Raw genomic sequence first — 26,583 nt, forward strand, 5'->3', positions numbered from 1 at the left:
ACCTGGTGTAGGGAACCTGCTTTGGCAGGGGGGGTGGTCTCGATGATCTCTAGAGGTCCCTTCCAACCCCTACAATTCTGTGATTCTGTGATTCTGTGGGAGGTGTTCCATCCCCTGAATCATCGTGAAGGACAGATAAAATAGAACAAACCCTTTCAGGTGGCTGGCTGCATCCTCATCCTCCTGGAAATGCCTCACCATGCCACAGTTCTCCAGTGCCATCCTCTCCAGCAGCTTGTAGTCCACATCATTGCCAATGCCAATAGTGAAGAGGCAGAATTTATCACGGATGGCATCCTTGGTATTGCTGAGGATTTTAGATGACTGTGTTTCCCCGACAGTGGGTCTCCCATCCGTGAGGAAGATGATCAGAGAGACACTTCTGGCATCGATGTTGTTCTGAGCAATGTAATCATTTAACAGCTTTGCACCCGTCTGGAGAGCACTATTAATATTAGTCCCTAGGAAGGCACCAAAAAGATTAGCTCATTTCACATTCTAAGGACATTGTAAATAATTTCCCTATGCTCCCTTTAGCAGAACGGGAGCATCTCTGTTCATCAGGATGCTCTTTTTCTCTGCATGAGGTTGCTCTAACTCTTTAACTCAGCTCCACTCTGCTAGCACCACTTTGGGTTAACTGCTTATACTCTTATAAATTAATTTACAAATTGCAGCTTATTATGTGAAATCGTTGAATCCTTGAATGTCTCAATGTACAACAATTTATCAGCCCTGATAAGCAGAGACATAGTACATACCATGCCCTGCCAGTGCATACAAAAAGTAGTTAAACTTAATTATGGGTCTCTCTCAGATGGTATCTGAACTAGGAAAACACGTTCTGCCCACTTTATCTGAAGGGCACAGGATTTGGAGAGACAAAATAACCCTTCAGATGGGAATGCAAAACAAGTGGTCAGTACAACTCTTCAAATGTGAGTGATCCTCAAAGTTTAAAGAGAAGAGGCTTTGTTAGTCAAGGAGTGTATTTCCACCAAACAATTTCCTGTGACAAATGGAGCTGCTTGAGGTGAAGAGAAAATAGATGAGAATGTACAGGTACAGTAGAAGAATAGCTGTGAAAAGAATTTGAGCCTAATGCATGTTCAGAAAAAGAGTTTTATTTCAAATGCAACCACAGAGCTACAGAGGACTACATTTTGCCATATGCACAAATACTGTGCCACAGTACTGTTTCTACTTCTCTGGCGTGTGAGTATGACAGCAGTGTAAGCACAGTACATGCTTTGTGTCTTTGATCTGTGAGCCAAAGTGCATTCACGTTTGCAGGAAGATATTCAAGCCACAAGCATATTTATAAGGAAAATGCAGAGTTAGCCAAAACTGAAGTACTGCTGGCCTGCAGTGGACTATCACTGCACGTTCCTGTTGAACCTCGGAGTTAATCATTTCCTTTTGCTTTTGTTCTCTGTTAGGTTCATGGGCAAACTCAGCTGTCCCTGCACTTTGGCATTTCAGTAGTAGAAAGCTTTGTACTCTGAATTTAGTTCCACTATTGGTAATTGTTTAACTGGGCAGGTCCCTTGAGCACTTCCTAAACTCTTTCCCTCTTAATACAAACAGCGTGGCCAACCATCCTGTTTTCTGTGTTTTTCCATCAGAGCGTTTCCTTTGCTAGGAGTGGTCACTGTTCAAGGGCAAGTATAGGAAGACTCTGTTGACCTTCAGCCAGCTGTGGTCCTTTGCATGAAGAACAATTTGCATAAGTCATTTTGCATCTCTTTGTCTAAAAGTATGCTTGATTATTCTCGATTCAAGATATTCTTGATATGTTTCATAGAATCTTAACGTGGCTTGGGTTGGAAGGGAACTTAAAGATCATCTAGTTCCAACCTCCCTGCCATGGGCAGGGTTGCCACCCCACAGGTTAGACTGCCCAGGACCCCATCCAACTTGGCCTTGAGCACCTCTAGGGATGAGGCACCCACAGCTTCTCTTGGTAGCCTGTGCCAGTGCCTTACCACCATCTGAAAAAAATATTTCCTCCTAATATCTAATCTAAATCTCTCCTCTTTAGTTTAAAACCATTCCCCCTCGTCTATCACTATTAGACTGTATGAAAAGTTGGTCTTCTTCTTGCTTGTAAGTTCCTTTCATATACTGGAAGGCCACAATGAGGTCTCCCAGGAGCTTTCTGTTCTCCAAGATGAACAAGCTTAGCTCCCTCAACCTTTCATTTTTTGGTTTGTTTGGTTTTTTTTGTTATTTTTTTTTTAATACTGCTGTCCATAGACTGAGGAGACCACTGATTCTAATTCAAAATCATGCCTGCATTCCGCCATCACTGAGGCCTCCTGTTCTCTTCTCTTCACTCCTGACAGTAAGGCACAAGCAAAAACGGACAAAAACTTCTTGAATGTTATTAGGGCTGCTCCTTACTGTTTGTTAGAACATAGAGAGACAAGAAGGAGAAAATACTAGGTAAGGAACTATCTCCTGCAGAAGGTAATCTGATAGGCCAGACTGGCTAGTCCTTAAGGTTCGCATATCAGGCAAAATCATGTGCCTACTTACATACAGGTTTTTAGAAACTGTGCAAGTACCAGTCCTGTATGTCCTTCATGGCAATATATTTTCTTTTTCCTGTGTCCTTAAGAAAAGATGTTGGGAGTTTTCCCACTTCCACATTTGAGAGAATGGGCACAATTTGTTTTTCAGAAGTATATCAGGTCTTATAACCAGCTCTGGGGACAGCTGCCCATCATATTAGCTGATACAGGACACATATTCTTCTGTCACCTAACCCTGAGCAAAGGTAGGGAAGAGGTTCCCTTGTCCCATGAATAAATACTAATATTTTTTTTTACTACTACATGCTACAGAGCCACTGAATTCGGAATATCAAAATTAATCTCATTCCTACCTCCAGTAGGTGACATGTTATGAATGTACTTTTTGGCATCTCTTATATTATTTGGGGTAACTGGCACCAGCCGATCTTGCTGCCAGACCTTTATTCGGTTGGAAAAGCCAATGATATTGAAGTGGTCTTCAGGTCTTAGGTCCTGGAGGATTGTGAAGAGAGCTTCTTTGGTCTGAAAAGAGAAGAGAAAGAAGATCAGTAGGTTCAATGGCCAGTGTTCTAGCAGGCAAGAATCAATTCTTAAGATGTTTACTAATCTTACAGATGTTTCTGTGTTACTGTTGGCTCATGAAGACATGACCCCTGGAATAATGGATATTGAATAATATTAAGTAATACCAAAAGACTGCTAGATTTCTTCTAAAGCCATCTAGACTTGAATTAAACTGTAAGTGGTATATGGCTAAAAGGGTTACTTAAAAGTTGAAACACCTCTAAATATATCAAGGATGCATATGCCTTGTTTATAATTAGGATACTGATTGGCTTGTGTATACTCCAGTGAATAGTTTTAGAAATTAACAAATGTATAAGCGAATACATTCAAATGAATAAGAAAAAAAAAAATGCATCCTAACTAATTATTGCTGGTTCTACCTGCTAGTCACATTGATCTCAGGCATATTGTTTTTTCCAGCAATATACCAGCATTATATAGTTCTGCTATTTGTCATCCCATGCAAATATAGGCATCCAGATAGAGCAAGGCTGGTATCGAGCTGAGTTCGTAGTAGGAGAAGTTAAGGTTCCTGTGTGATAGAAAAGGCAGACCACTGTGGAATAGCCAATAGGAAGAGTGCAGATGTGTTCAGCCTTCCCAGTATGACCAACTTTGATGTATTATCCTGTGTCCGCATGGAGACAAACTTCAGCTTATTAAGACTAGCTGAGAGAAGATGCTCCCTGTCTGTTCAAACATGCCCAGTATTTATATGCAAAACACATGAGAGGAACGAGGCAACAACTGTAAGCAGAAGGATCAGCAGCTTCTCAGCTCTGCCCATTTTTGGCCATCACTAAGCCTTTGAAATTTCAAGGAAAACTCTGTGAGGAATAATATGGTGGACCCATTGGCATTTAAAGGTTTCTCTCATGCCTATCAGAGAAAAATGCACAAAGGATTTGTCCAGAATTAATAGAAAGGATAATCAGTATTGCTGGAAATGAGATGTTTCTAGGCCTGATGTTGCTATGCAAAAACAATCTGGAGAAGTTCTCAAGGAACTGATCAGGCTGTGCCATCAGTATCCCTCTGGATTCTGCATGGAAGCTGATGATGCAACTGCAAACAAATTACCCACAACAGAGGAATCTCTAATCCTCCCAACTGGTGACTTGGCTTCCAGCCTAAGGTCCATCTGAAGTTAAAGAAAATATTTCCCCTAGCTTCCAGCATTTTGGAGCCAGGTCTGAATTCCTCACTGCCTGCTTCTGTCCTCCATGTATGCTTTTTTCCCTCCAGGCATTGCAGGATTCATCCTCCTAGTAGCCAAAATCATCTCTCACATATGCATAAAAGGGCAAAGCAGTCATCACACAGTGGAGAAAAGGATGCTTGTGTTTATTACATTATAATGACTGTGGTCTATTCATTTGTCCCTCAAAAACTGGAAACAAAGTAAGAAGAAAGTAAAAATGGAGAAGCTTCTATCCTGCATAGGTGTGATCAGGTCTTCATCTCAGCCTCTGCTGGGGAAAAGCTTGGACAGGATGGGGAAAAAATGCGACCACAACAGCACCCCGCATACAACCTCACAGTATGGACAGGGAAGGGAAACAGACCTAGAAGGAATAATTTAGTGTGAAACCCCCCAAATCTCATTAGCCATACTGTAGCTCTGATTATAATTAACATCACTTGACATTTCCCATTTCAAAAAGCTTTTTTTTTTTGGTTGTTTTCAAATCTGTCAAATTGCACTTTCCTCAGAGGGTTTTACTGGGCCTAAAAAGCTCTGCTTTTTTCCCGAGAACAAGGCAAGAGGAAAATAATCTTGCTTTGGCCTTATCACTGAGAGACTGCATCTCACCTCCAGCATGCACAGAAATTCCTTTTGACATTCCATGTTTCCATGGAATTTGAATCAGTTTTTACCAGGAAAACATTCTAACATCTATTAAGGCAGACAAACAGGTAACCCAGATTCTGGCATCTTGAACATCTGTTTGTTTCTGTAACTTCTGTAACTATTTGATTTCGTGTAATGTAAATAGACATATATACACAAACATATATGTACAAGTGTTTATGCACATGGTTTTGCTCCAAAGCAAGGAGGATATGAATGAGGCCAAATGGTTCATTCTCATGTAGCTTTTACCTCATCCTCAGTAAAAATGAAGGGTGGGATTCAATGTTCCCAACTTGGTCATCAGAAAGCTGGGCACTTCTTCTAATCCCTTTCTCAGGCAGAGGGAGATACCTCCAGAGAGTAATTCATCCCATCTGTTTTGGATAGGTTTTAGCATGGGCTGAGTCACTGTCTGGAAGTGCCTGTCCGCCAGCACTGTATCCAAGAGGCTGAGCAGCGCAGCTATAGAGAAGATGAAACTTACCTGAAGACCTAATCCTGTCCAGTTCTGAGCACCATGGAACTAGAAGGAGCTGAACTGGTTCTCCATCTCTCCCAAAGTGCTCTGAATTGCCTGGTTCTTGCTGTTTGCTTCCATCTCTCCTCCCAGCACATAAGGATCATAGAATCATAGAATCATGGAATGGCTTGGGTTGGAAGGGACCTTAAAGATCATCAAGATCCAAGCCTCTGCTGTGGGTAGGATTGCCACCCACCAGATCAGGCTGCCCAGGGCCTGAACTAATGTGTCCCTGAACACCTTTAGGTATGAGTCTCCAGATTTATACTGAAATCTCATTATGGCTTTGCTGGCCATATCCCTCACCCATTAATACACTGCAAGAGAGACATGACTTCCTTCTGGAGGGCTGGATGCAGTTCAGGAGCTGGCAGGCAAATCGAACTTTCAACACGGAGAATTACTTGGTAAAATTGCTTGAAATCTTGAAATACATCGCAATGACTGAGTGCTCTAGAGGCTCAGCCCTTTGCTCCAGTCTCCCCAGCCTCCAAGAGAGGATTTAGAGCTCTTCGTGCAAGGAGTGCTTGGCAGTGGCTTCACTCTGGACAAAGCAGCAGGTTTCTTGTTCTGGCCTTGTATGGCCACAGCTGGAATCTCTCCTGTTTCTGAGCAGCCAAGGAGTGGGATTCCCAAGCTGCTCGGTGGATGGGGTCTTTGCACTTCTACTCCTCGCCTGGCCCCAGTGAGTCACTTCACTGAAATGCATTCCAAAGACACTCTTCTGCAAGGCAGAAAATTAACTATTTCTTTCCTGGCGAGTGTCAGATCATTCCCCCACGGCTGAGCAGATGATGCTGATCTCATTTTGGGGATAAGCTGAGCATAGATCCAGCCCACTCACAATGGAGAGGTCCAGTTTAAGAGTCCAACATTTTTGTACCAGGTGCTGTAAAGCTTAATACTTCTCCCAAAGCGTTTGCCTGGCTAGATGCGTATTTATGTGGAGGATGGAGCAGGAATTAATGAGTGACAGAAAATAGCAATATTGGCCAGCTGGAAAAAAAAATAAATCACTTTTGGCCAGCTGGGAATTGTTTGTAGCTATCATCAACATGTTTTGAAACAGTATTTAAAAAGGAGAGTTTCCTCTTATTCCCCTCCTCCCCAGCCCCCAATTAGCATAGACGAAACTGAGCAGAGAGGTGGAGACTGAATTGCCATATCAGTGCATTTGAGTCAAGAAACGATGATGCTGAATGATCTGTTAGTACAGCTGGAACCTTGGGCTTGAAATAGCCATCTCTAGGGCTATATCTGGTCCAGAGCTGGACCAGAAAAATGATGGTGTAAGGCTGGATGACAGTGAGTAGCTGGAAAATGATCACAGTTAATGTCTGTGCTTCAGAAATGATGAGAACCTGAATATGGGTTCGCACTTATACATTGTATGTGTAGGTAATGAGATCAGAGATGAGCCAGCTCCCACCCCCCATCCTTGCCACCTCCATTCTGATGTTTGGGCATGCAACACAACTACTCCTCTTCTAGTTCATTCTTGCTATGGGTAAGAGAGTATTTGGTGCTGAAATGACTCAGGACTGTCACAGGTAGCCCAGAGATATGGTAAATGCCCCATTCCTGGAGACATCCAAAGTCAGGCTGGATGAGCCTTTGAGTAACCTGATCGAGCTGTAGGCGTGCCTGTTCAGTGCAGGGGAGTTGGACTGCATGACCTTTAAAGGTCCCTTCCAACTCAAACGCTTCTGATTCTATGACCCTCAACATCAGCAGGGTAGAGAACTCCCTGAGCTACACTTTCAGCTGCCACTTGTTACCTTCCTATCTAGTCCCTGAGGCTAGCTCCACTTAGCTAAACATTGGTGGAACAAAGTATGGGAAAAGACACCCTTCCTTGGGACAGCTGAAAGCCTTCAGCCCTTTTTCGGAATAAAGAGCTGCCTCAGAGACATCTGGGATGATGTCAGACCATCTGGGCACCTTTTAGGAGGAATCTGAGCCTTGGTGACATTTCTACCACAGTCTGTTGGTTGTTTGAGGAGCAGGGTGAGGGTGAAGTCTGGCTACCCTGGAAACTTGCAGTTCAAAGGGAGACAATGTATAGTTGTTTGATGCCACAGCATTGACAGACACTGGCTCTGCGATGAAGCAAGCACACAGTTCAAACACCTCATTATAATGCATGTCCCAGGCCCACATATTTAAATTTTCGATTGCCTAGGAGCATTTGTAAGCGTTCCATCCCAGTCCTACATCCCCTATGCAAAGTCTCATGCCAGCTCATAAAAATCAAAAGACTTTCAGTCCACGCTGAGTCCAAGTCTGTACAAATAATGGGTGTCTCTGGCACAGCACTAACTCAGACCCTTTTGGAAATGACTTCCAGATGCAGAGAAAGCTGTTCCTATCACCCACCAAGCCACTGCCTCCGAGATCACTTGGCAACACTCAGTCATGTCCCTACATGCCCAAACACAGCTGGCATCTGTCCTCAGTGGCAGGGCAACGCAACATCAGAACCAGTGATTGCCCTTTTCCAGATTTCCAGCCAGCTCTAGGGAGCCACATGGGCTTGAGATCAAGGAGGTTGAAGAACATAGACAGCAGAAAGGCATTAACTGAGGCTAAAGTGTGTGTCCAGAGAAGAGCAACGAAGCTGTGAAGGGTCTGGAGCATGAATTTTATGGGGAGTGGCTGAGGAAACTGAAATTGTTCAGTCTGGAGAAGAGGAGGCTCAGGGGAGACCTTAATGTTCTCTACAGCTCCCTGAAAGGAGGTTGTGGTGAGGTGGGGGTTCACCTCTTCTCCCAGATAACAGCAACAGGAAGAGAGGTCGTGGCCTCAAGTTGTGCAAGGGGAGGTTCAGATTGGAAATTAGGAAATAATTTTTCACAGAAGGAGCAGAGAGGCACTGGCACAGGCTGCCCAGGGAGATGGGGCAGTCACCACACCTGGATGTGTTCAAGAAAAGGGCAGATGTGGCACTGAGGGACATGATTAGTGGGTATGGTGGGGATAGGTTGATGGTTGGACTTGATGATTTTAGTGGTCTTTTCCAACCTTAATGATTCTATGATTCTATGATCTGCAACAATGTATTGAAAGAAAACACAAGTAGAAGGCAAAATTTGACCACTACTACTACTACAACTAAAATTTGACCACAACCACAACTACAACTACTAGTTGATCACAACTACTACTAGAAATAACATCTACCTAGGTACCTCTGAGGCCTCTACCCATTACTTTGGGCTCTGGGTGCATCATAACCTTTATGTTGTCCTTCCGGATCTCTTGAGAGAGTCCATATTTGACAAGAAAGCAATGGCACAAGACATAAGCATAAAGGGATTTAGAAAGCCACATCTCTGCCCAGTCAGTTGTCTCAGAGTGCAACAGATGAGAGAAGGGCTCAGAAACCAGATCTCCTACAGTGAGAAGAAGAAAAGTACAAGTAAATATGTTGTTTGGCAATGCACAGTAAAGAAACACAGGGAAAGAAAACAGATCTAGCCTCCCCCTCCCCAGCATCCTTCATGCTTTGGTTCATAATGTCCTTTTCCAAACATTATGAACAGGCAGCCGATGAAGAGCTCCAGCGGTGGCTTTTCCAAGATGTTTCTAAAACAGAAATACATGATCCATTTGCCCATGATCTATCAGAGAGATTCACATGAGATTCATGCGAGGTCAGGAAAGGCCAGTATTCAAGATACGTCTGAAGTAGTACTGTTGAGGTCAGAAGGCACTGCTACATATGGTCTGGGATCCTGTCTGCGATCCCAGTAGCCAAGGGGAAGGCAGTGGGAGCTCCACTGTCATTTTATAGGGAGGAGCTGATTTGCCGAGTGAGCAAAGACATTTTGGCAGTATCATTCCTACTGATGCCACTTCTTAGGAGGTTTTCTTTCCTCTGTGGCCCATTTTCTTTCTGCCTACATAATGCAAATCATCTGCCAGTTGTCAGCAACAAGGATTTTTGAACCAAAAATGGGTTTTAACCCAGAAGAGCATCATTGGATTATTTTGCCCTCCTCTGTACCCCTCACAGGGGGGGACAATCTGCCCTTTCTTCCTCTGCAGGGAGTGTCCTACAGTTCAGGGACTTAGTCTCACCCCCTCCCCAACAATGTATCTTTGTGCTTTCTTCCTGGCAGACACTGATGGCATAACCAAGGAAAACTCCTTCACAATTCTAGACAACAAGCATTTTGTTTTACGCTGATGCTAGCATGTAAAGAGAGGGAGTTTGGTTGTAGAGCTCTGGACAATAAATGACTGTCTCTAGTGCATGTACCAGTCTCTCACCCCAAATCATCATAGATCACTTGCAAATCAACTGAATGTTGCTGACTCCCTGTCTGGCCTTAGAAAAGGTGCACAGCAGTTTCTCTCTGCAAAAGAATTTCTCCATCATTAGAAGGAACTGTCTCTACTGCCTATTCTATCGAGAAAATCATATTGCACAACATCTGCTTAAAATATTGAAGTAGTAAATTCCTTTTCAGTGGGAACTGTACTCTAGGGTGTGAACAAATTTAACTATCATTTGGAGGTTCTGCATTTCTCTAGCACCTAATAGCATGGTAAGGATAAATACATGAAAAACTGCAAAATGATCTGATTTCTCAGCAATTGGGGTTTCATGCACACAGAGAGCAGACTAGTTGCTAAGTCTTTGCAACCTGGCAGCAGTGTTGAGGATATAAATAAATGTCTGTACAAAGATTTAAGGAGGCGAGCTCCTATCAGTACCATGCATTATTATTTCAAGCCCTTATCAACAATGCAGTATGGATTACATCTGGAGCAGTAAATGTTCCTGTAAAATTAGTCAATGAGAAATGTTTGAAGGCTGCCCCACAGTACCATGCTGAAAAAACTCCATGGGAAACAATGGGAGTACCCAGACAGACAGCCAGACTGACACAGCAGTGTATGAAGACCACAGTCTTGTTTTGCATTTAGCTCATTTTAAGTAGTGTCACATCATGTAATGCTGCAGTTGGACACTCAAGCACTCCCCCATCAGCTTGACAAACAATCTCCATCGAGCCAGAAGCAAAAAGGTCAGTGCCAAGGGGACAGTGCCCCATGCCCTCAATACAGTTTGATGCCTCTCCCTCTGCCTCTGTCCTCAGAAGATGGAATTAGTGCATTAAAATCGTTTCAAGAACTTGGGACTTCCATTCTCTGCCCCTGTCACAGAGATCAGCTGCTCTGGGAAGAACTGTATGTCCAAGTAGGCGTTGACAACAGCACAGGCCCTGTTTTTCTGCAACAATTAGCTGCTACCTTTAATTTAGCCCTGAAAGGGAATTCTGTACTTTCACAAAGATGAAGTTATCCTGCCAAAGAGATCCTAACTCTGCAACCACTTATAGACCTTGCCCTTTTTTCTTCAGCTCTGAAACTTCTTACTTTGTGATGCAACTTGCTCATTTTCATCTCAAATGACAGTGATTGCTTGGAGGGTGGTTGGTTAGAACAATCTCTGTACTTTTGCTCAGAGTTAACACTGAACAATGTAAAAGCACTAAACAATTGTTATAAAAATAGTAAATCAGCCTGTTCCCACCTGAGAATGTGCCATACAGCCCTCACAGTCCTCCAGCACTTACTTTCCTCTCATTTTTCTATTTCCAAATCTCAGCAGCTCCAGCTCCAGGATGCCCACTGTCCTAAATCCTGAAAATGTTTCCTGCCCTTCCCCTGGCCACCTCCATCCCAAGCCACTGCAACAGACCTCAAGCCAAATCTTTGCCCAAAACTCTGAAGAGCTGAGAAAAGAGCAGATACTTTGAAGAGTATCAAGTCACTACATCAGGTAGTAACTATCCAAGCAAAAGCTCTCTCGTTATATAACACAAATTATAGTATCCACCTCATGAATCAGAATCTGCCTATGAATACTGCTTGGTGACTGTAGTACTTCTTAATACAGTAGCACAAGGAAGACCTTCTTATTGCAGGCTTCCCCAGAATATCCCAGGCAGTTATTTCAGAGCTTTGACTGTTCTTTACAGTTTGAGATAGATTGTCCCAGTTGGACAATGCTTACAGTATGTACCCCATAAGAGGGTGAAGGGGTATTAACTTGGAAATAGCAGTGTTGCTGCAAGCATTGTTAGACTAATAGCTCTTGGCCAAGATCAAATGTCTTTTAGACTCTGAGGCTCTTGTACAGCCATAGCCCAGTCTGTACAAAATTCTGCAAGGAGACAAGCAGGGGCAAAGAAGATAACCCACCTAACTTCAAATAGCAAATTCATGATGAAAACATGAATAGAAGCCAGCTCCGACTCGCATGTATTGCTCCAGCAAACAGAAAACACAGTTCTGGCCTGGAAAGGACTGTGAAAAAGAGATCTAGAGCTTCACAGCATGTGTATGCCATGGTCCTGATCAGCCTCCTTTGGGGCCTGTATCTAGACCTCTACCCAAGGGCCAGGTGGCTCCATTTTAGCCCCAGCCTGGGCTTTCAGTCCTAGTCTGAGCTTCATGTACCTGTCTCTTGCTCTGTTACAGCTCCTCTTGTGCCTGGTCATGGACCCCATTGATCCTGAGCCATAGACTGATTTCCTAGCTTGATTTTCCCCCTTGGCTTGTTATATAGATTTGCCTGGTGGTCACTGGGCTGTGTGGGGTCACTTCGGTGGGTTTGGCCTATTCTTTGATGAATTCAGCAAAGGCTCTGTGGAAACCTTTTGGAGAACTCTCACTGTCTTCACAGGGTTTCAGATCAAGCCATAGCAGTACCTCCAGGTCAAACTGTGCACTTGCCTTTGCTTCCTATTTGCTCTGAACCCAATTCAAGGACTTACTGTTTACAGGTGGGCTGAGGTTTTCTTAGAAAATGCTGTCCCTACTTCTACTGCCTCAATGTGGAGAAAATCAGCTATTAGTCCTAAGACCAGAAAATGATGTTTTCAATCGTGAATATCTGAGGGCATCTTTCTCTGAAGCTTGCTTCTTTCTTTGTGTGACCCTGTCATTCTTTATAAGTTTTAGAGTTTTGGAAAAGTAGATTATTCTGTTGCATGACAAGTGTTTGCACATTTTTGAAAGCTGGGGAGTCAAGGGCTATGTGGATCTGACAACCTATTTACTGTAGTGGTTGTCATAATACATATCCACGTCTAAAGAGAGGAGTGAGATAACACTGCTGTTGTACATTCCTGAGTAAGTGGCAGCTGCATCAATTTAGTCTGTGCTGGATACAGTGCATAAAGTTCCTCTGTGTTAACTCAGATAGTTACTTTCTAATGGAAGTGGGAAAGCTGACAAATCTTTTCTCTTTGCAGAGCTTTAGAATCACTAAAGGTTTTAATTAGGATTAGCATTTTTTCCAGAGTTCCTTGGTGGTTTAAGGTTGTTCTTCTGGACAGCAGCCATTATTTGGACTAGTAGTCAACAGGCCCACAGCCAGCTCTGCGGCAACCAGGAGAAATAAGTGGAGCCTAAAGTGAGAACATTAGGCGTTGAGGTGCTTGTCTGCTCTCTTTCCACCCCGAAACTGCTCAGAGAGAGCCTGGGTGTTGAGTCAGAGGCACAGAAGGCATTTAGGGCTCCAAAGGAACTCACATGGTATGGGTCATGAATCAGGGGTGCCAACAGTGTTCCTTGGTTGGATGCAAGCAAATAAACTGAAGCAATTGCAAACACACAGCAGGTCCCAGTTTCAGTTGAGTTCCTCCTAGCACAATTAACCTCAAAGAGAGTTACAGCCTGGCACACTACCATTGACAAGCTGCCAGGATTGTGGTGTAGCCAACTGTTCAACTAAGTGTGTGGGCATTTGTTGCCTGTGGGAAAAATAAGGTGAAATTAAGCCATGGTTGAAACAACTTCATTTTACCAAGTCTGCAAAACATCTGCAAACCCATTCTCTTGTGGGCACATTCATAGCTTAGAACATGCCTGATGTGTAGCACTGGAACTCAGGCTGATAAGTCCTTTTTCACCATGCTGTCTGAAGCTAAGGATAATCATGTCAGTCACAAGGTGGTGAACGTATGTCTGGCCCATCTTTCTCCTAATTATACCATTGGAAAAGTGAAATGTCCTCTAGAGCTAAACAAGCAAACAAACAAACAAAAGTTCTAAAACAAAAGGTGCCCATAAAAATTAGGTCAGATTGTTCAAAGGGTAAAACCATTTTGCTTCCTGGTAAAACCTGCAGATACAACCTGTTCCCCAGACTCTTCTGACTCTTATTATAAGCAACTATTCCACACAGATCTTACTTCTTCTCTGCAGAGGAAGGAACGAAGATCTTGAGGACAGAAACAGGATGCCAATGGCATCGTGGCATGTATCAGGAATAGTGTGGTAAGCAGGACTAGGGAAGTAATCCTGCCCCTGTATTCAGCATTGGTGAGGCCTCACCTCGAGTACTGTGTTCAATTTTGGGCACCTCAGCACAGAAAGGACATTGAGGTGCTGGAGCAGGTCCAAAGAAGGGCCACAAGGCTGGTGGAGGGCTTGGGGAATATGCCCTATGAGGAGAGACTGAAGCAACTGGAGCTCTTTAGTCTGGGGAAAAGGAGGCTGAGGGGAGACTTTATTGCTCTCTTTCAATATCTGAAAGGTGCTTACAGCAAGAACGGGGTTGGTCTCTTCTCACTGATGACAGGTGACAGGACAAGGGAAAATAGCCTTAAGTTGCACCAGAGTAAGTTTAGGTTGGATATCTGGAAACACTTCTTTACAGAAAGGGTTGTTAAGCATAGGCTCCCCAGGGAGGTGGTTGAGTTACCATCCCTGGATGTGTTAAAAATCATTTGGATGTGGTGCTCAGGGACATGATTTAGTGGAGAGTTGTTAGGGTAGTATGGTTAGGTTGTGGTCTTTAAGGTCTTCTCCAATCTGAGCAATTCTGTGATTTTATTCTATGATTCTAATTCTATTTTCCTTTCCACTGGGACAGCAATAATGACATGCAGTCTTGAATACATTAACATTTTTTTCATCATCATATTCAAGGGTTTTCTCTTCCTGAACTTGATCTCCCTACCAGTGCTATAAGGTGAGTGTCATGAAGTTCACAGATCCTCAGTGGAGAAGCTGTAACACAGCTGAATTCACTAGGCATTACCAGTTCAGAGGCTGTGAAAACCAACTTAGCTCTTGTGAGGTCCCATCTGGAGTACTGCTTCCAGGCCTGGGCCTCCCAGTACAGAAAGGACATGGAGCTCTTGGAGCAGGTTCAGAGGAGGGCCACTAAGATGATCAGAGGGCTGGAGCACCTCTCCTATGGGGAAAGGTTGAGGGAACTGGGCTTGTTTAGCTTGGAGAAGAGAAGGCTCTGGGGAGGACTCATTGCACCCTTCCAGTAGTTGAAGGGAGTGTACAATCAGGAAGGGGAACAGCTGTTTACAAGAGTGGATAGTGATAGGACAGGGGGGAATGGTTTTAAACTGAGATAGGGGAGATTTAGGTTAGATATAAGGAGGAAGTTTTTCACAGAGGGTGGTGACACACTGGAACAGGTTGCCCAAGGAGGTTGTGGATGCCCATCCCTGGAGGCACTCAAGGCCAGGCTGGATGTGGCTCTGGGCAGCCTGGTCTGGTGGTTGGGGATCCTGCACATAGCAGGGGGGTTGAAACTAGATGATCGTTGTGGTCCTTTTCAACCCAGACCATTCTATGATTCTATGATTCTATGATTCTATGATATGAGGGGGATGTCTCAGGAGAATCAATGTCTTCGTTTAAGGTGATCAACCAGTCCCACTATGTGTGTTTACAACTAGGTCTGGATGCCTTGTTGCTTCAAAGGCTGAAATATCTGAGAAATAAAAGGATGATGCAAACACATAAAAGATCACATAGGAACTAGAAAGGCTTGGGAGATGAAAAATGAAACTATGTTTGTGGAACTGCAGGAAGCATGAAATACTGACCCCATTTGAGTCATGTTGCTGTTAATGTTATGAAGGGAGATAATTGAAGATTACGATATCTTGAGTTGCTATAGAAAAGAGTGCACAGCTGATGTTTCTCACCCATGCTTTTACAGTCCTAAAAACTTTGCAGTAGTTACCATAGCTGATCTGAACAACTTCTCTTTACAAGAGTCCGGTTTATTTTTAGCTGATCATGCATGTGACTCAGCAGACAGAAATGAGGGAACACCATCCCACAGGAATTCCCAGCTCTATACTCTACCACGGATTACCACCACAGCTGCAGGAGTCTGAGAGAAAAGGAGGCATTTCCTCTGCTCAGATGTGTCTTGCCACCAGGGAACATGTCAATAATATAACAAACATCTTGATTGCATCAATTGGGTAAAAAGGCCACTGAGCAAACAGAAATCATGGCTGTGACTGGTTTACCAAAAGAGACCTATTGTTCAGTCACTCCCAGATCTTGGGTATTCCTTAGCTAATCTGCAGTTTGAGTTGGAGAATTTGTTTAGGTTTTGTTCACTTTGTTTTCTTTGATTGTCTGTTTATGATTCAGGCCATAACTCAATGAAGTTTTGGATTTTGCAGCAGTTAAAATCAGAGGAAGATAAATGTTTACTGAACACAGCACTCCTACGTAACTTACCCATAGTTCTCCATTAAAAGAATGTATCTGAGGCAACAGGCAAAAAGTTGAATACACCCTTGACAAAAGACCTGGCTAGACACATCTCTTGCTTCAGGCTTAGGAGGCATTTATTTCTACTTAATTACCTGAGATTTATGTATTTTTAGCAGTAGAAGCTAGCTAGGCTATGAAGCAGGCCTTCAAGGGTTAATCCCTAGTCATGTTGTTTCTAGTAAGTATAAGAAAAGAAAAGCTAATTAGCTCAGGAGGAAAATAAAAGTTTTCATAGTACAGGGTTAATCTGCTGACCTACGGAACAACTTTGTTCAGCTCAACCCAGCACCAAGCCCTCCAGAGACCTAATCTCCATGGTTCAGTGCTGTACTCCTGACTGCTTACAGCATGCAGAGCTGGGTGCATTTAGGTAATATATGTTTATTCAGTAAGGGAAGGCTTGACATTTTTCAGCAGGATAACAGAAAACCAAAAGCCAGGCTCTGTTCAGAGGAATTTGTGGTGATTCAAAGGCATCTTCATTCAAGACCTGCTTCAGCACAGTGCTAGGTGTGTTTGTTAACAGCTCTCTGCTACTTCAGACACCGGGGAAAGTAATTAGGAGCCATAAAAGTCATTCTAGCTTAAAGTGGAGATAATTTAATTTAATAGAAGCTACAGCTTCTAAATGAAGATTTATGACCACCATTGAAACCAGATGGTAAAGATTTTAGCAGAGATAGAAAGGCATAAACATGCACAATGTCCTCAGGAAATTACCATCATTTGTGTCCATGAAGGACAGTTAGACTAGTGTTAGTGGCCAAGGGAAAAACAAAACAAAACAAGCAAACAAACAAACAAACAAAAAAACACAACACTTTCAAATAACCACATTTTCCTTATTTTTCCTATCACTCCATGTTCTACGCAGATGACAATGGAGCCTGTGTGGACTAATTAGAGCTCCTTAACTGAATCAGACATAAGCCTAAGCCATTAGACTGTGGGGTTATAACATGACATCCATGCAAGCTGAAACTGCCTTATACTGGTGTCTCAGTATCATAGAGTCATGCAATCATTTAGTTTGGAATAGACCTTATTAATTCCAACCATCAACTTGACCTGCCAAGTCCTATCACTAAACCATGTCCTTTATGCCATGTCCACACATCTCTTAAACACTTCCAGGAATGAGGACTCCACTATTTCCCTTGGCAGCCTGCTTGACTACTCTCTCTGTGAAGAAATTCTTCCTAATAAGTAATCTAAACATCTCCTCGAGCAATTTTAGATCATCTTAATGTATGTGAGAAGTGACAGTTTCCACTGTCATTAGTAGATAACAAAGTAGAAGGTAAAGATGTGGGCCTTTCAACAGAAAGAAGCCACCCAACATTTCCATATCTCATAACTGTGGAGCAAGTCTTCAAGTGGAAGGGAAGTACTAACTCTACCAGGGCTTTTGCACATGTATAAGACATGTAAGCTTGGCTTATGTCTGAAGTGTGAGTACAGACTTGAGATGTATCTGTCAGACCAGAATTCAAATATTGATTTCTCTCTGCTTCTTTGTCACTTAAATTCTTTGCTGAAATGCAAGAATATTTATTTTGTGTTACAATATTTCCAATGACTGACTGGTAACAGGAATGACAGAAACTACAGATCAAAGATTTATAAAGATTTAAAATATTTAAAGCATTTAAATATATATTTTTTTCTAACTTAATATATTAAGAATTTAGGAACTAAATAATAACCTAACAACCTTACACTGTCCAGATAGGTGTACCTATAACTTCTATAACACTATATTTTTTGTTACAGATTTAAGTGTTTCAGATTCCAATTAGATTAGATCTGATGAGTGGATGGTTTGATTAGGTGATCTTAGTGGTCTTTTTGAACATTAGGGATTCTATGATTCTAGTTTGGATTGATAATATCATGTTGAGAAAAAGACTGTATTCCCCCAGACACAGTACTCCTTCCAAGCCAACCAGTTGGATCCTGGACTAGAGCTAGTTTCCATCACTGGTAATATGGCCTTCAGTTTGATATGTTGATTCATGTCAAGATCTGTGTCCTGGGAAAATGTCTGAGATTTGCAGTGAAAGAATCAGATTCTCAAACAGGGCAAACTGACTTTTCTTTCAGAAGAACTTATTGAGTCATACATCGTTTTTCCAAGAGTTCTGTAATGTAAAGACAGAATTGTATTCTCTCTGCTAAGGTGGATACAATGGTTTGCTGAATGCACTTTTTTGAGAATTCTCCCTGTGAGAATCAAATGTTGTTTCTGCATTAGAATTGGATAATATATATTTTTATTTCATGATCTCCACTGTCATAGTTCTTTCTGGGAGTCTTTCTGCTTAACTTGGGGAAGATCCCTCATAGTTTACATCACTTATCGTCTAGATAACCCTTCCCAGGGACGCACGCTCTGTATATAGGTGTATATAGGTGTATATATGTATATTTTGTCATACACACTGCAAGAATATCCTGCACCAGATCAAACCATAGAACAAGTCATGGCATGCCCGAGGAAGCGCCTGAAGAGACATCGGAAGGCCTGACATCATCCCCCACTACGGTGATCCTTGTTTTAACGAAGACTTGGAAGCAAATCACCATATCAATACGACAAGAAGAGCACTGAGACATCTTGGAAACGACAGGATGGCGACACCAGATAACAAACAAATTAACAACTAAATAACAAATGTAAATCCTCTGATAAGATTGTGAACCTGGAGTAGCCAGCCAGTGGGGAAACAGGGGAGAGGGGGGAGGCAAGGGGGAGAAAACAGGGTATAAAGGCTGTCATGTTGTGTCCATAGGTGCGCTCCTGCTTGCGGGACGCCCGCCATTGCAATCGCGAATAAAATCTGCTTTTATCAGAGATACCGTCCAGACAAAATTATTTGGATATTTCCAACATCCCTAATCTGCTTCTCTTCAAAATGAACAGAATAGAACTGTCCAGCACAATCTTATCTGTTCAGTTTTGACAGCACTGACCTTTTATGCAGAGTGTTGAAGAATCCACCTAGTAAGATGGAGCCTGAAACAAGCTCTCTACAACCTTTAAGTCAACCAGTCTATAACACATGCAAGGACTCACCTGCCTTAGTTTTGTTCCCACCATGGATGCACTGCTGTCAAGAACAAAGACAACGTTCTTCGGTAAGGGAGGTAGATCCATGGGTGCAAAGTAGTGTACAAAGTACCCATTAAGAATCTGTAGAAGAAAAATAAATTTAGGAGTGAAGGGAAGATTGTGATTCAGTATCCCAGACACATCATTATTGGATGAGCACACCTGATCTTGCTTTCAATCTGCGTGTCTACATTGGCGGATGAGCTCCCTTCAATTTCCCTCTTGATTCTTGTCCCCTGTTCATTCACAGGGGGGAGCCTACTGGAAGTCTCTGCATCTCCTTGCATGGTGGACAGTGGTTTTCTTCCAAATGCAGTAAGGATATAACATATATACCCAGGGATCAGAATCACCACATGCATATGGGTACCTGGCCCTATATTCAGATGCATGCAGCTCATATATTGAAAAGCAAATACAAAAAAGAAACACAGTGAAGCATGTCCTTTCTTTTAAGTCTATCCTGTGGTCACAAACTTACTTTATTTTGGATAGTTTTTACAAGCCTTCACTTGGAAAACATTTGCTAGGATATATGGAGTGTGCAAAGCAGTCAAGTCATTTCATGCATAGCTAATAAGATGGAAAAGATCAGCCATGTAAAGTACCTGAACATCTCCAACACTCAGCTCCCGGTTGACATCGTATCTGACTATGAAGTCTCCCAGAATGCCATTTCGGGCAATCTTGGTTTGCTCGACAACATTGGGACTGAATGTAACTTTAGCTAAGGTTTTGGTTTGTCCAATTACAGTCGAAGGAGGAGGAGAGACATCACCTGTTGAGAAAAAAACATAATATTACAAGTTTTTCCTATTTTCTTACATACGTCTAAGCACCATACACAGTGTATTACCATGAAGTTAGGTCTACTAGCACAGTTATTTGCTAAGATTAAAGATTCATCTCACCAATGATAAAATAAGAACTTAATAACGCCTATCTCAAGATTACCATATTATCAGGGATAGAAATGTTTATTCAGTATTCCTATGCTTCTTGGAAGTCACTGAACTCAAAGGCCAAATATTATCTGTATGACTTCTAATCACTTCCTGTGAATAATACAAATCCAGCTTCAGACACATAGGTGATCTTAATACCAACCAACTCAGTACGTCTAGAATGCAGATCCTATACCTGAGCTCCTGACTTGTTCAAACATTTCTTCTAGGATATGAATCACACTGCAGATTTGTCTCGACAGATTATAAAGAGATCTTGAGGTGACTTGTTCAGATATTCTATAAACTTTTGAGGTGGGATTGATATGGCTGATTATAAATGTCTGTGTAATGTCTGCATCTGAACAAGTCACCTTAGATCCCTTTATGTTCAGCAAAGAGCTGAGAGTATAGTCATTGTAATTTCAGTCTGACTTACTGATCCAGCAACTAGTGCAGTCATGCAAACTGCATCCCAGAGATGTAACTCAAGCTAATATCTTAGAGCCCTCCCAGGGTCAATGGAGACAGACATGTCTTTCAGAGGGCATCTCAGAAAAAGACAATATCATTTTCTACAGTGATATGAAGATTCTTTGCTGCCTCTTTGGGTGGTCCTTACTGTCTTTTTGCTATGCACAAACCTACTAAGTGTGTCTTTAAGTCCTCTATCCAGTATTCGTCTCCAGGGGTTCCTGTAATACTGTCATTGTAATGAGTAGTGGCACTTCACCTTTTTAAAGTGCCTTGAGCAGCATTAGAAGAACACAACATGACAGCTGTATGCAAGACTGAACATCATCCACCTCACATCCAGATCCCACAGTGATTTAAAAAATCGGATACATATGATTATGTCCATTTAACTTGTGGGAAAACGGAGGCATGAAGTTGTTACACAACTCTCCTGACTTCTCACAGGTTGAAGTTTATAGAAATGGCAAGAACAGGGTTCTTGTGGTTTTATAGAATAGTTAGCTAAAGCTGTGTTGTTTACCCTAAAGTGTTATGTATAATCTAGACTTCTCCAGGCAAAGAAATGAAATTAAAAGTCATAAGTCAATAGCACTCTAAGACTTCATTTCCACGTTCATTTGGCTTTTGTTTTATAGCTGTCTTGTGAGTCTATTTGGGAGCATACAAGAACATACTACTTGGGCAGGAAGGGATTTCCTCTTAAGACACAAAAATAGTTGGAGGACTACGATTTGGAAACAAACTCATCTTGAAAAAAGGAAACTGAATGGCAGATATTACTCAGCTTCAGTAAAGCCAGCAATTATTTCTGCATCATGAGGGTAGATTTAGACTAAATATTAGAAAGAAATTCTTTACTGTGAGAGTGGTGAGACACTGGAACAGGCTGTCCAGCAAGGTTGTGGATGCCTCCTCTCTGGAAGCATTCAAGGCCAGGCTGGGTGAGGCTTTGAGCAACCTGGTCTAGAGGGAGGTGTCCCTGCCTATAGCAGGAGGGTTGGAACTAGATGATCTTGAAGGTCCTTTCCAACCCAAATCATTCTATGATTGTATGATTCTATGGCTTCTCTGACTAAGCCATTTCTAATTCACACATCCCAACAGTAACTGAGTTTTCTCACCTAATGCATATAAATCAATTCAGGACACAAGTGTCAAATCTTAAAGGAGGCTTATGTTGTGACTGCCCAGAACTTTGACATTTACTCTACAGTCTGTGTACAGTTCAGATTTCTCCAGACAGAGAAAATTCATAAATCACTAGCTCTATAGGATTTTATCTCCCTGGATTTTGTTTTACTATTATAGCTGCCCTCTCATGCAATGAACCAATGTATGTAATGTGTTTCTAACACACAGTGCATCCAATTTGCTTGTGTTGGCCTTCCTGGATTTTCAGCCCTTCTTCCAAGGTCCCATTTAAGTGACAGAGTGCAGGAAATGTCCAGAATTCATAAAAATGATTTAACTGTTCATTTACATTTTCTTATTTATTTAAGGGTTTCACATTACTTCTCAATAACTGAAAAGCAAGCATTGCCACTGGTTGGGTTGCCTGACCACATCAGGATTAGTGAAAAGCAATCTTACACTGAAAACAGAAGCTCTTTCCTTTTATCAGGCTATGACCTTTAGATTTCATTTCTGTGTTTCCCTGCCACGTGTATGTTGGTGGGTTGAGCAAAATATGCTGTGCTCAACAGCATATTATGACAACATGAGTTACAGTTCTAGCATTTCTATGTTCCTTGACCATATGAAACTAGCTCTGTGCTCTACATTTCCTCATCTTTTAAATGGCCATAATCATATGTATCCAGGTTTGTAAAGCACAATGGAATCTAGATGGGATTATGTGGATCGCACTGCTTTCCTCAACTACTCTCAAAACACTGTATGGAATGTATGGAGCTGGGAAGTGTCATTCCCTCTAACACAGACAGGTCTTTAGGAACATTCAGAGAGGAGCTTGCCAAGGCTGCCTCACACAGTGACAGGAATATCTGGGAAGCATTTCTCACCATCTTGACCATCACTCTTTTCTCATCTCTGGGATGTATCTATATATATGGACAGATTAAAAAAGATCCAAAATGTTTTGGTTGTTTTTTGTTGTTTCTTTTTCCATTCTGGAATAGAACAATAGAAATCAGCTTTGAAAGACAGGCTATCTAATCCATTCCATGCTCCCAGGCCCAATCTCTTCCTACTTACTTTTATCACATTGTCTGGAAATACTACAGACCTCCAGTAATGAAAGCTCAATACCTGCCCTTGCCAGCCCTTGCTAGAACCTCAATTTTTCACTCTTAGGAAGATATTTTCAATGTCAAATTCACATTTTTATTTCGGTATCACAAACCCGTGATTTATTTTTTTGTCTTTTCTGTTGACATAGTAAGAACAGTATTTCTTTTCTGCTTGGAGCAGCCTTGTATGTCTTTGAATACAACTACTATGTCATCCCCCAGCTTTCTCTTTTAGACAGCACTTAGTATCTGAATCACAATTACTCTCCCCTGCTTACTGGCCAAATTCTTTCCAGATAAGTGACTGGGAGGGGTAAATCTATGAAATATTGCAGAGTTCAAAGCATGGATGAGTGCCAGAGACCTACGCTGATCCATGCTCGTGTTGATGTAATAAATAGTCTTCAGATAAATTTTCCACCAAATTCAGCTGAAGTAAGATAAGCAAGTAAAAGCATTTTTTCATGTGAAAATATAGTCTCCACATGATGAAAAGTTAAACCCAAATTATTTTAGAAATTGGCAGAGTGATGAATAGAACTCAAATGCAAAGTTCATCCTCTGCTAACAAGTGGTAGCTTTCAAACAACTGTGATAAGAAATAAAAACCTTCCTGCAATCTAGATCCTTCATAGAATTGTACAGTGGTTAAGTTGGAAAAGATTTCTATGATAAACTAGTGCAACTGACTTTAAAGAGAAATAGAGTCATTTTCAAACAACGTGGTGTCTCCCTACCCAAGATGATTGCTGTTCTCAAATCACTGCTGTGGAGGTAAAGGATGAGACCAGTCAAGCCCGATGATGCTGAGCAGGACATCATCCAGAAAATGGCTTCACCCTGAGGTCACCAGAAATATCCAGCATCACTGACCTCAGCATCTCCTGTTTTGGGCTTTGTATGTAACAGAAGCAAACATCTGCACAAGCCAAAGGATTACTTTCCAAAACTCACTTGTCTGTTATCTTCCTTTGGGAAAAATACAACTCCCAGATGGAGTTGTGCGTGAAGGAGTCACTGACAAAAGAAATATCCTGAAAAGACCTATTATCACCTTGTCTCTGTTCCATATTCAGAGAGAATGTACAGAGCACTTTCCTAGACCAAAGCACAGCTGACGTTGCAAGAATACCTGGAAAATTTGGAACCAAGTCCAATCTTTGTATCTTGGGCAACTAAAAATGGGCAGAAATGAACTCTTCTGTGTCAACTGCTACAATTTCTGTGCTATGCCCTTAAATGTCAAAAAAGTCTCAGTCACTCTTGTCACATAAAGGGGCATCTTCTGCCAGTAAGTCTTAAAGTTTTCTCTTCTATTTGTCACAGACTGTATGGATACTAGCTGTCAAAAGTGCAAATTGTGAATGAACATTAAACAGAAAACTTTTTTTCAACTAAGCTTCCTGCATGGGGTATTAGCTCTCCTGACAGCATGTAGAAAGCACAAAAAATGTAGGACAATTGGTCCACGAAATACAGATCAGCCATTTCTCAACATTGGAGCACCTAAAGATTTTTTTTTCACATCAGTTTTACTAATGGTCTTGGGTCTTTGGATGTCCTATGAGTAAGGAGGCTTTGCAGGGACTAATGGCTCAGATGATTTGCTTTCTGGATCAAGCTAAAGAGATGAAAATAGATTGGAGTATGGTGGACTTCAAAGTGAAAAAACTCTTTGCCTTGAACTTGCTCTCTCTGGGAGTATTCTTGTGATTCCCACTTACATTCAGGAAGCAGGAAGTTCCTATTGTCTGCTCCAACTGTGGTTGATCTTGTTGGTCAGAAAAGGTCACACGCAATAAACCTCTCCTATTTGAAACTAGTTGTTCTTCTCCGAGACCTATATGACAACCTTCTGAGGTCCTCTATCAAGTCTTTTTGATTTATTTTTCTTTTTTTGTGTGTTTTTTTTCAGTTTGTTTTGTCTGCCTATTAGTCCTTATTTCCTCATTTTCCTTCAGATCAGAAAGGAGCTCTACAAACCCAACTGATTTTCTTAACTTTACATATTCATCAGAGCATCAGTCACCTGAGTACCAATGAAGTCTTGATCTAAAAGAGACAAAAACCACTCCTGCCTGCTAATAGTAGACCCCAAAAGCATGTTTAGCACTTCAATAACTTCCACAGCAGTGATTTCGCCTCAGAAAACATATTCCACAAACTGTATATGCTCATTACAAATAGAAAGAGTTTGTAGCACCAATTCTGAATAAGGATTAAGCAAAGGAATGTGAACTTCAGTTGCTTTACCCACTCTGTAATGTCACATCTATTTATATACGTTTTGCTGGATAGGGTGGATTTTAGAATCATAGAGCTTGGGCCCATTTTAAAAGTATTGTTTTGAATCTCAAACACAGTGCCAAGAATTATCAGTGCTAACAGATTGTCATTTGGAGAGCAAATGGATTTTTCCCTGTATATCATTTGCACAAGAATTTCCACACTGTACTAGACCAACAGTGTGTCTGCTCTGCTTAGACTATCTCCAACACTGATCAGTGGCAGATGTTTTGCAGGAAACCATATGCCATAATGCACTGTGATACTCCCTGATAGGAAGAAAAGGATTCCTGTCCTCCTGATGAGGTACGGAGCACGTTTACTACACAATGCATGAATGTACAGCAGAGAGACTAATTAGCAGTATGTGGGTTGACCTGAGGTTAGTTCAAGTCACCAGGGGCATTGACTTCATAGAGTCATAGATAATAGAATATCCCAAGTTGGAATGGATCCACAAGGGCATCAAGTCCAACTCCTGATTCCACACAGGAGTACCCAAAATTCAAACCATATTTCTGAGAGCATTGTCTAAACACTTATTTCAGTGCTATTTGGGTGAAATCAGTAGTGCCTGACTGAGTGATCAGTTTAACTCCCTGATCACAGTCTTCACTTGACAGACACAAACAGCTTCACTGATTTCACTGGTATTATGTCAGCTAGAGTAACGGGGGTCAAGTCTCACAAGCTTCTACATCCTGCTTGCACGTCAGACTCACCCTTTTAACTTTACCATTTCTTTTTTGCCAACATGTATCAGTCACAGTATCCTGTGCTTCTTGCTGTTAGTTTACACTAAAAATCGTTAATTTATGCTTGATGTTTGGACAAGTCCAAGGATGGCTGGGATAAAAGTAGACACTTGGAAAGTGGTTTTTCCTCATGGAATTTCCCATGTTCTAAAAAGCAGGATTTCCGATCCTTGCCTTGGCATGGGTGGATGGAAAAAACAATTCACTTCAACTAAGCAGTTCCCAGTAGAAGTAGAGCCAGAGAAGAAGCTGCTCAAATACTGAGCACAAGGCCTGAAGGCCCAGTTCCAAGCTTCTAAAGACAATAGAAAACAGTCCTATTGAATTGAATGGGATCAGCCGTATAGTCAATAATCTTCAAAGTTCTTATGAGCTTATGCACAGATACCATGCAGACAGTTGTCTCTAGAAATTATGACAAATGCCATCAGCCTTTGCACTAAGACTGAATTCCCACCATCCAATTTCACAGAGTTGATAATCCTGAAAACTCTTTCCTGTCATAGCCGTTACACCAACTTTATTGAAACTGGAGTTTGCCCTGCTAATGAGTGAAAAAGAAATTGTTGATAGCCTGCAGTGTTTGGAGACTTGCTTATCACATAAGTGCAGCTACCCCTGGGTACAATGTACCTGCCATACATTGACTACTGCAAGTGTTCAGAAAGGAAAGTTAAATAAATAAATAAATAAATAAATAAATAAATAAATAAATAAATATTTT

At 41.8% G+C, this 26,583-nt stretch overlaps 1 protein-coding gene across 1 annotated transcript in view; it reads right to left on the reverse strand.

Annotated features, from left to right (window-relative positions):
- The window catches only part of ITIH5 (inter-alpha-trypsin inhibitor heavy chain 5), a 49,276-nt gene that overhangs the window by 12,094 nt on the left and 10,599 nt on the right, over positions 1-26,583 (reverse strand). Inside the window, exons 6-9 of the mRNA XM_010713754.3 lie at positions 19,757-19,926; positions 19,113-19,229; positions 2,888-3,059; positions 152-461 (exon numbers count right to left, since the gene is read on the reverse strand). Of these exons, the coding sequence (XP_010712056.1) occupies positions 152-461; positions 2,888-3,059; positions 19,113-19,229; positions 19,757-19,926 (769 nt within the window). The remainder of the gene's footprint in view (positions 1-151; positions 462-2,887; positions 3,060-19,112; positions 19,230-19,756; positions 19,927-26,583) is intronic.

The sequence above is a fragment of the Meleagris gallopavo genome, chromosome 1, assembly GCF_000146605.3.
Source record: "Meleagris gallopavo isolate NT-WF06-2002-E0010 breed Aviagen turkey brand Nicholas breeding stock chromosome 1, Turkey_5.1, whole genome shotgun sequence".
Lineage (NCBI taxonomy): Eukaryota > Metazoa > Chordata > Aves > Galliformes > Phasianidae > Meleagris > Meleagris gallopavo.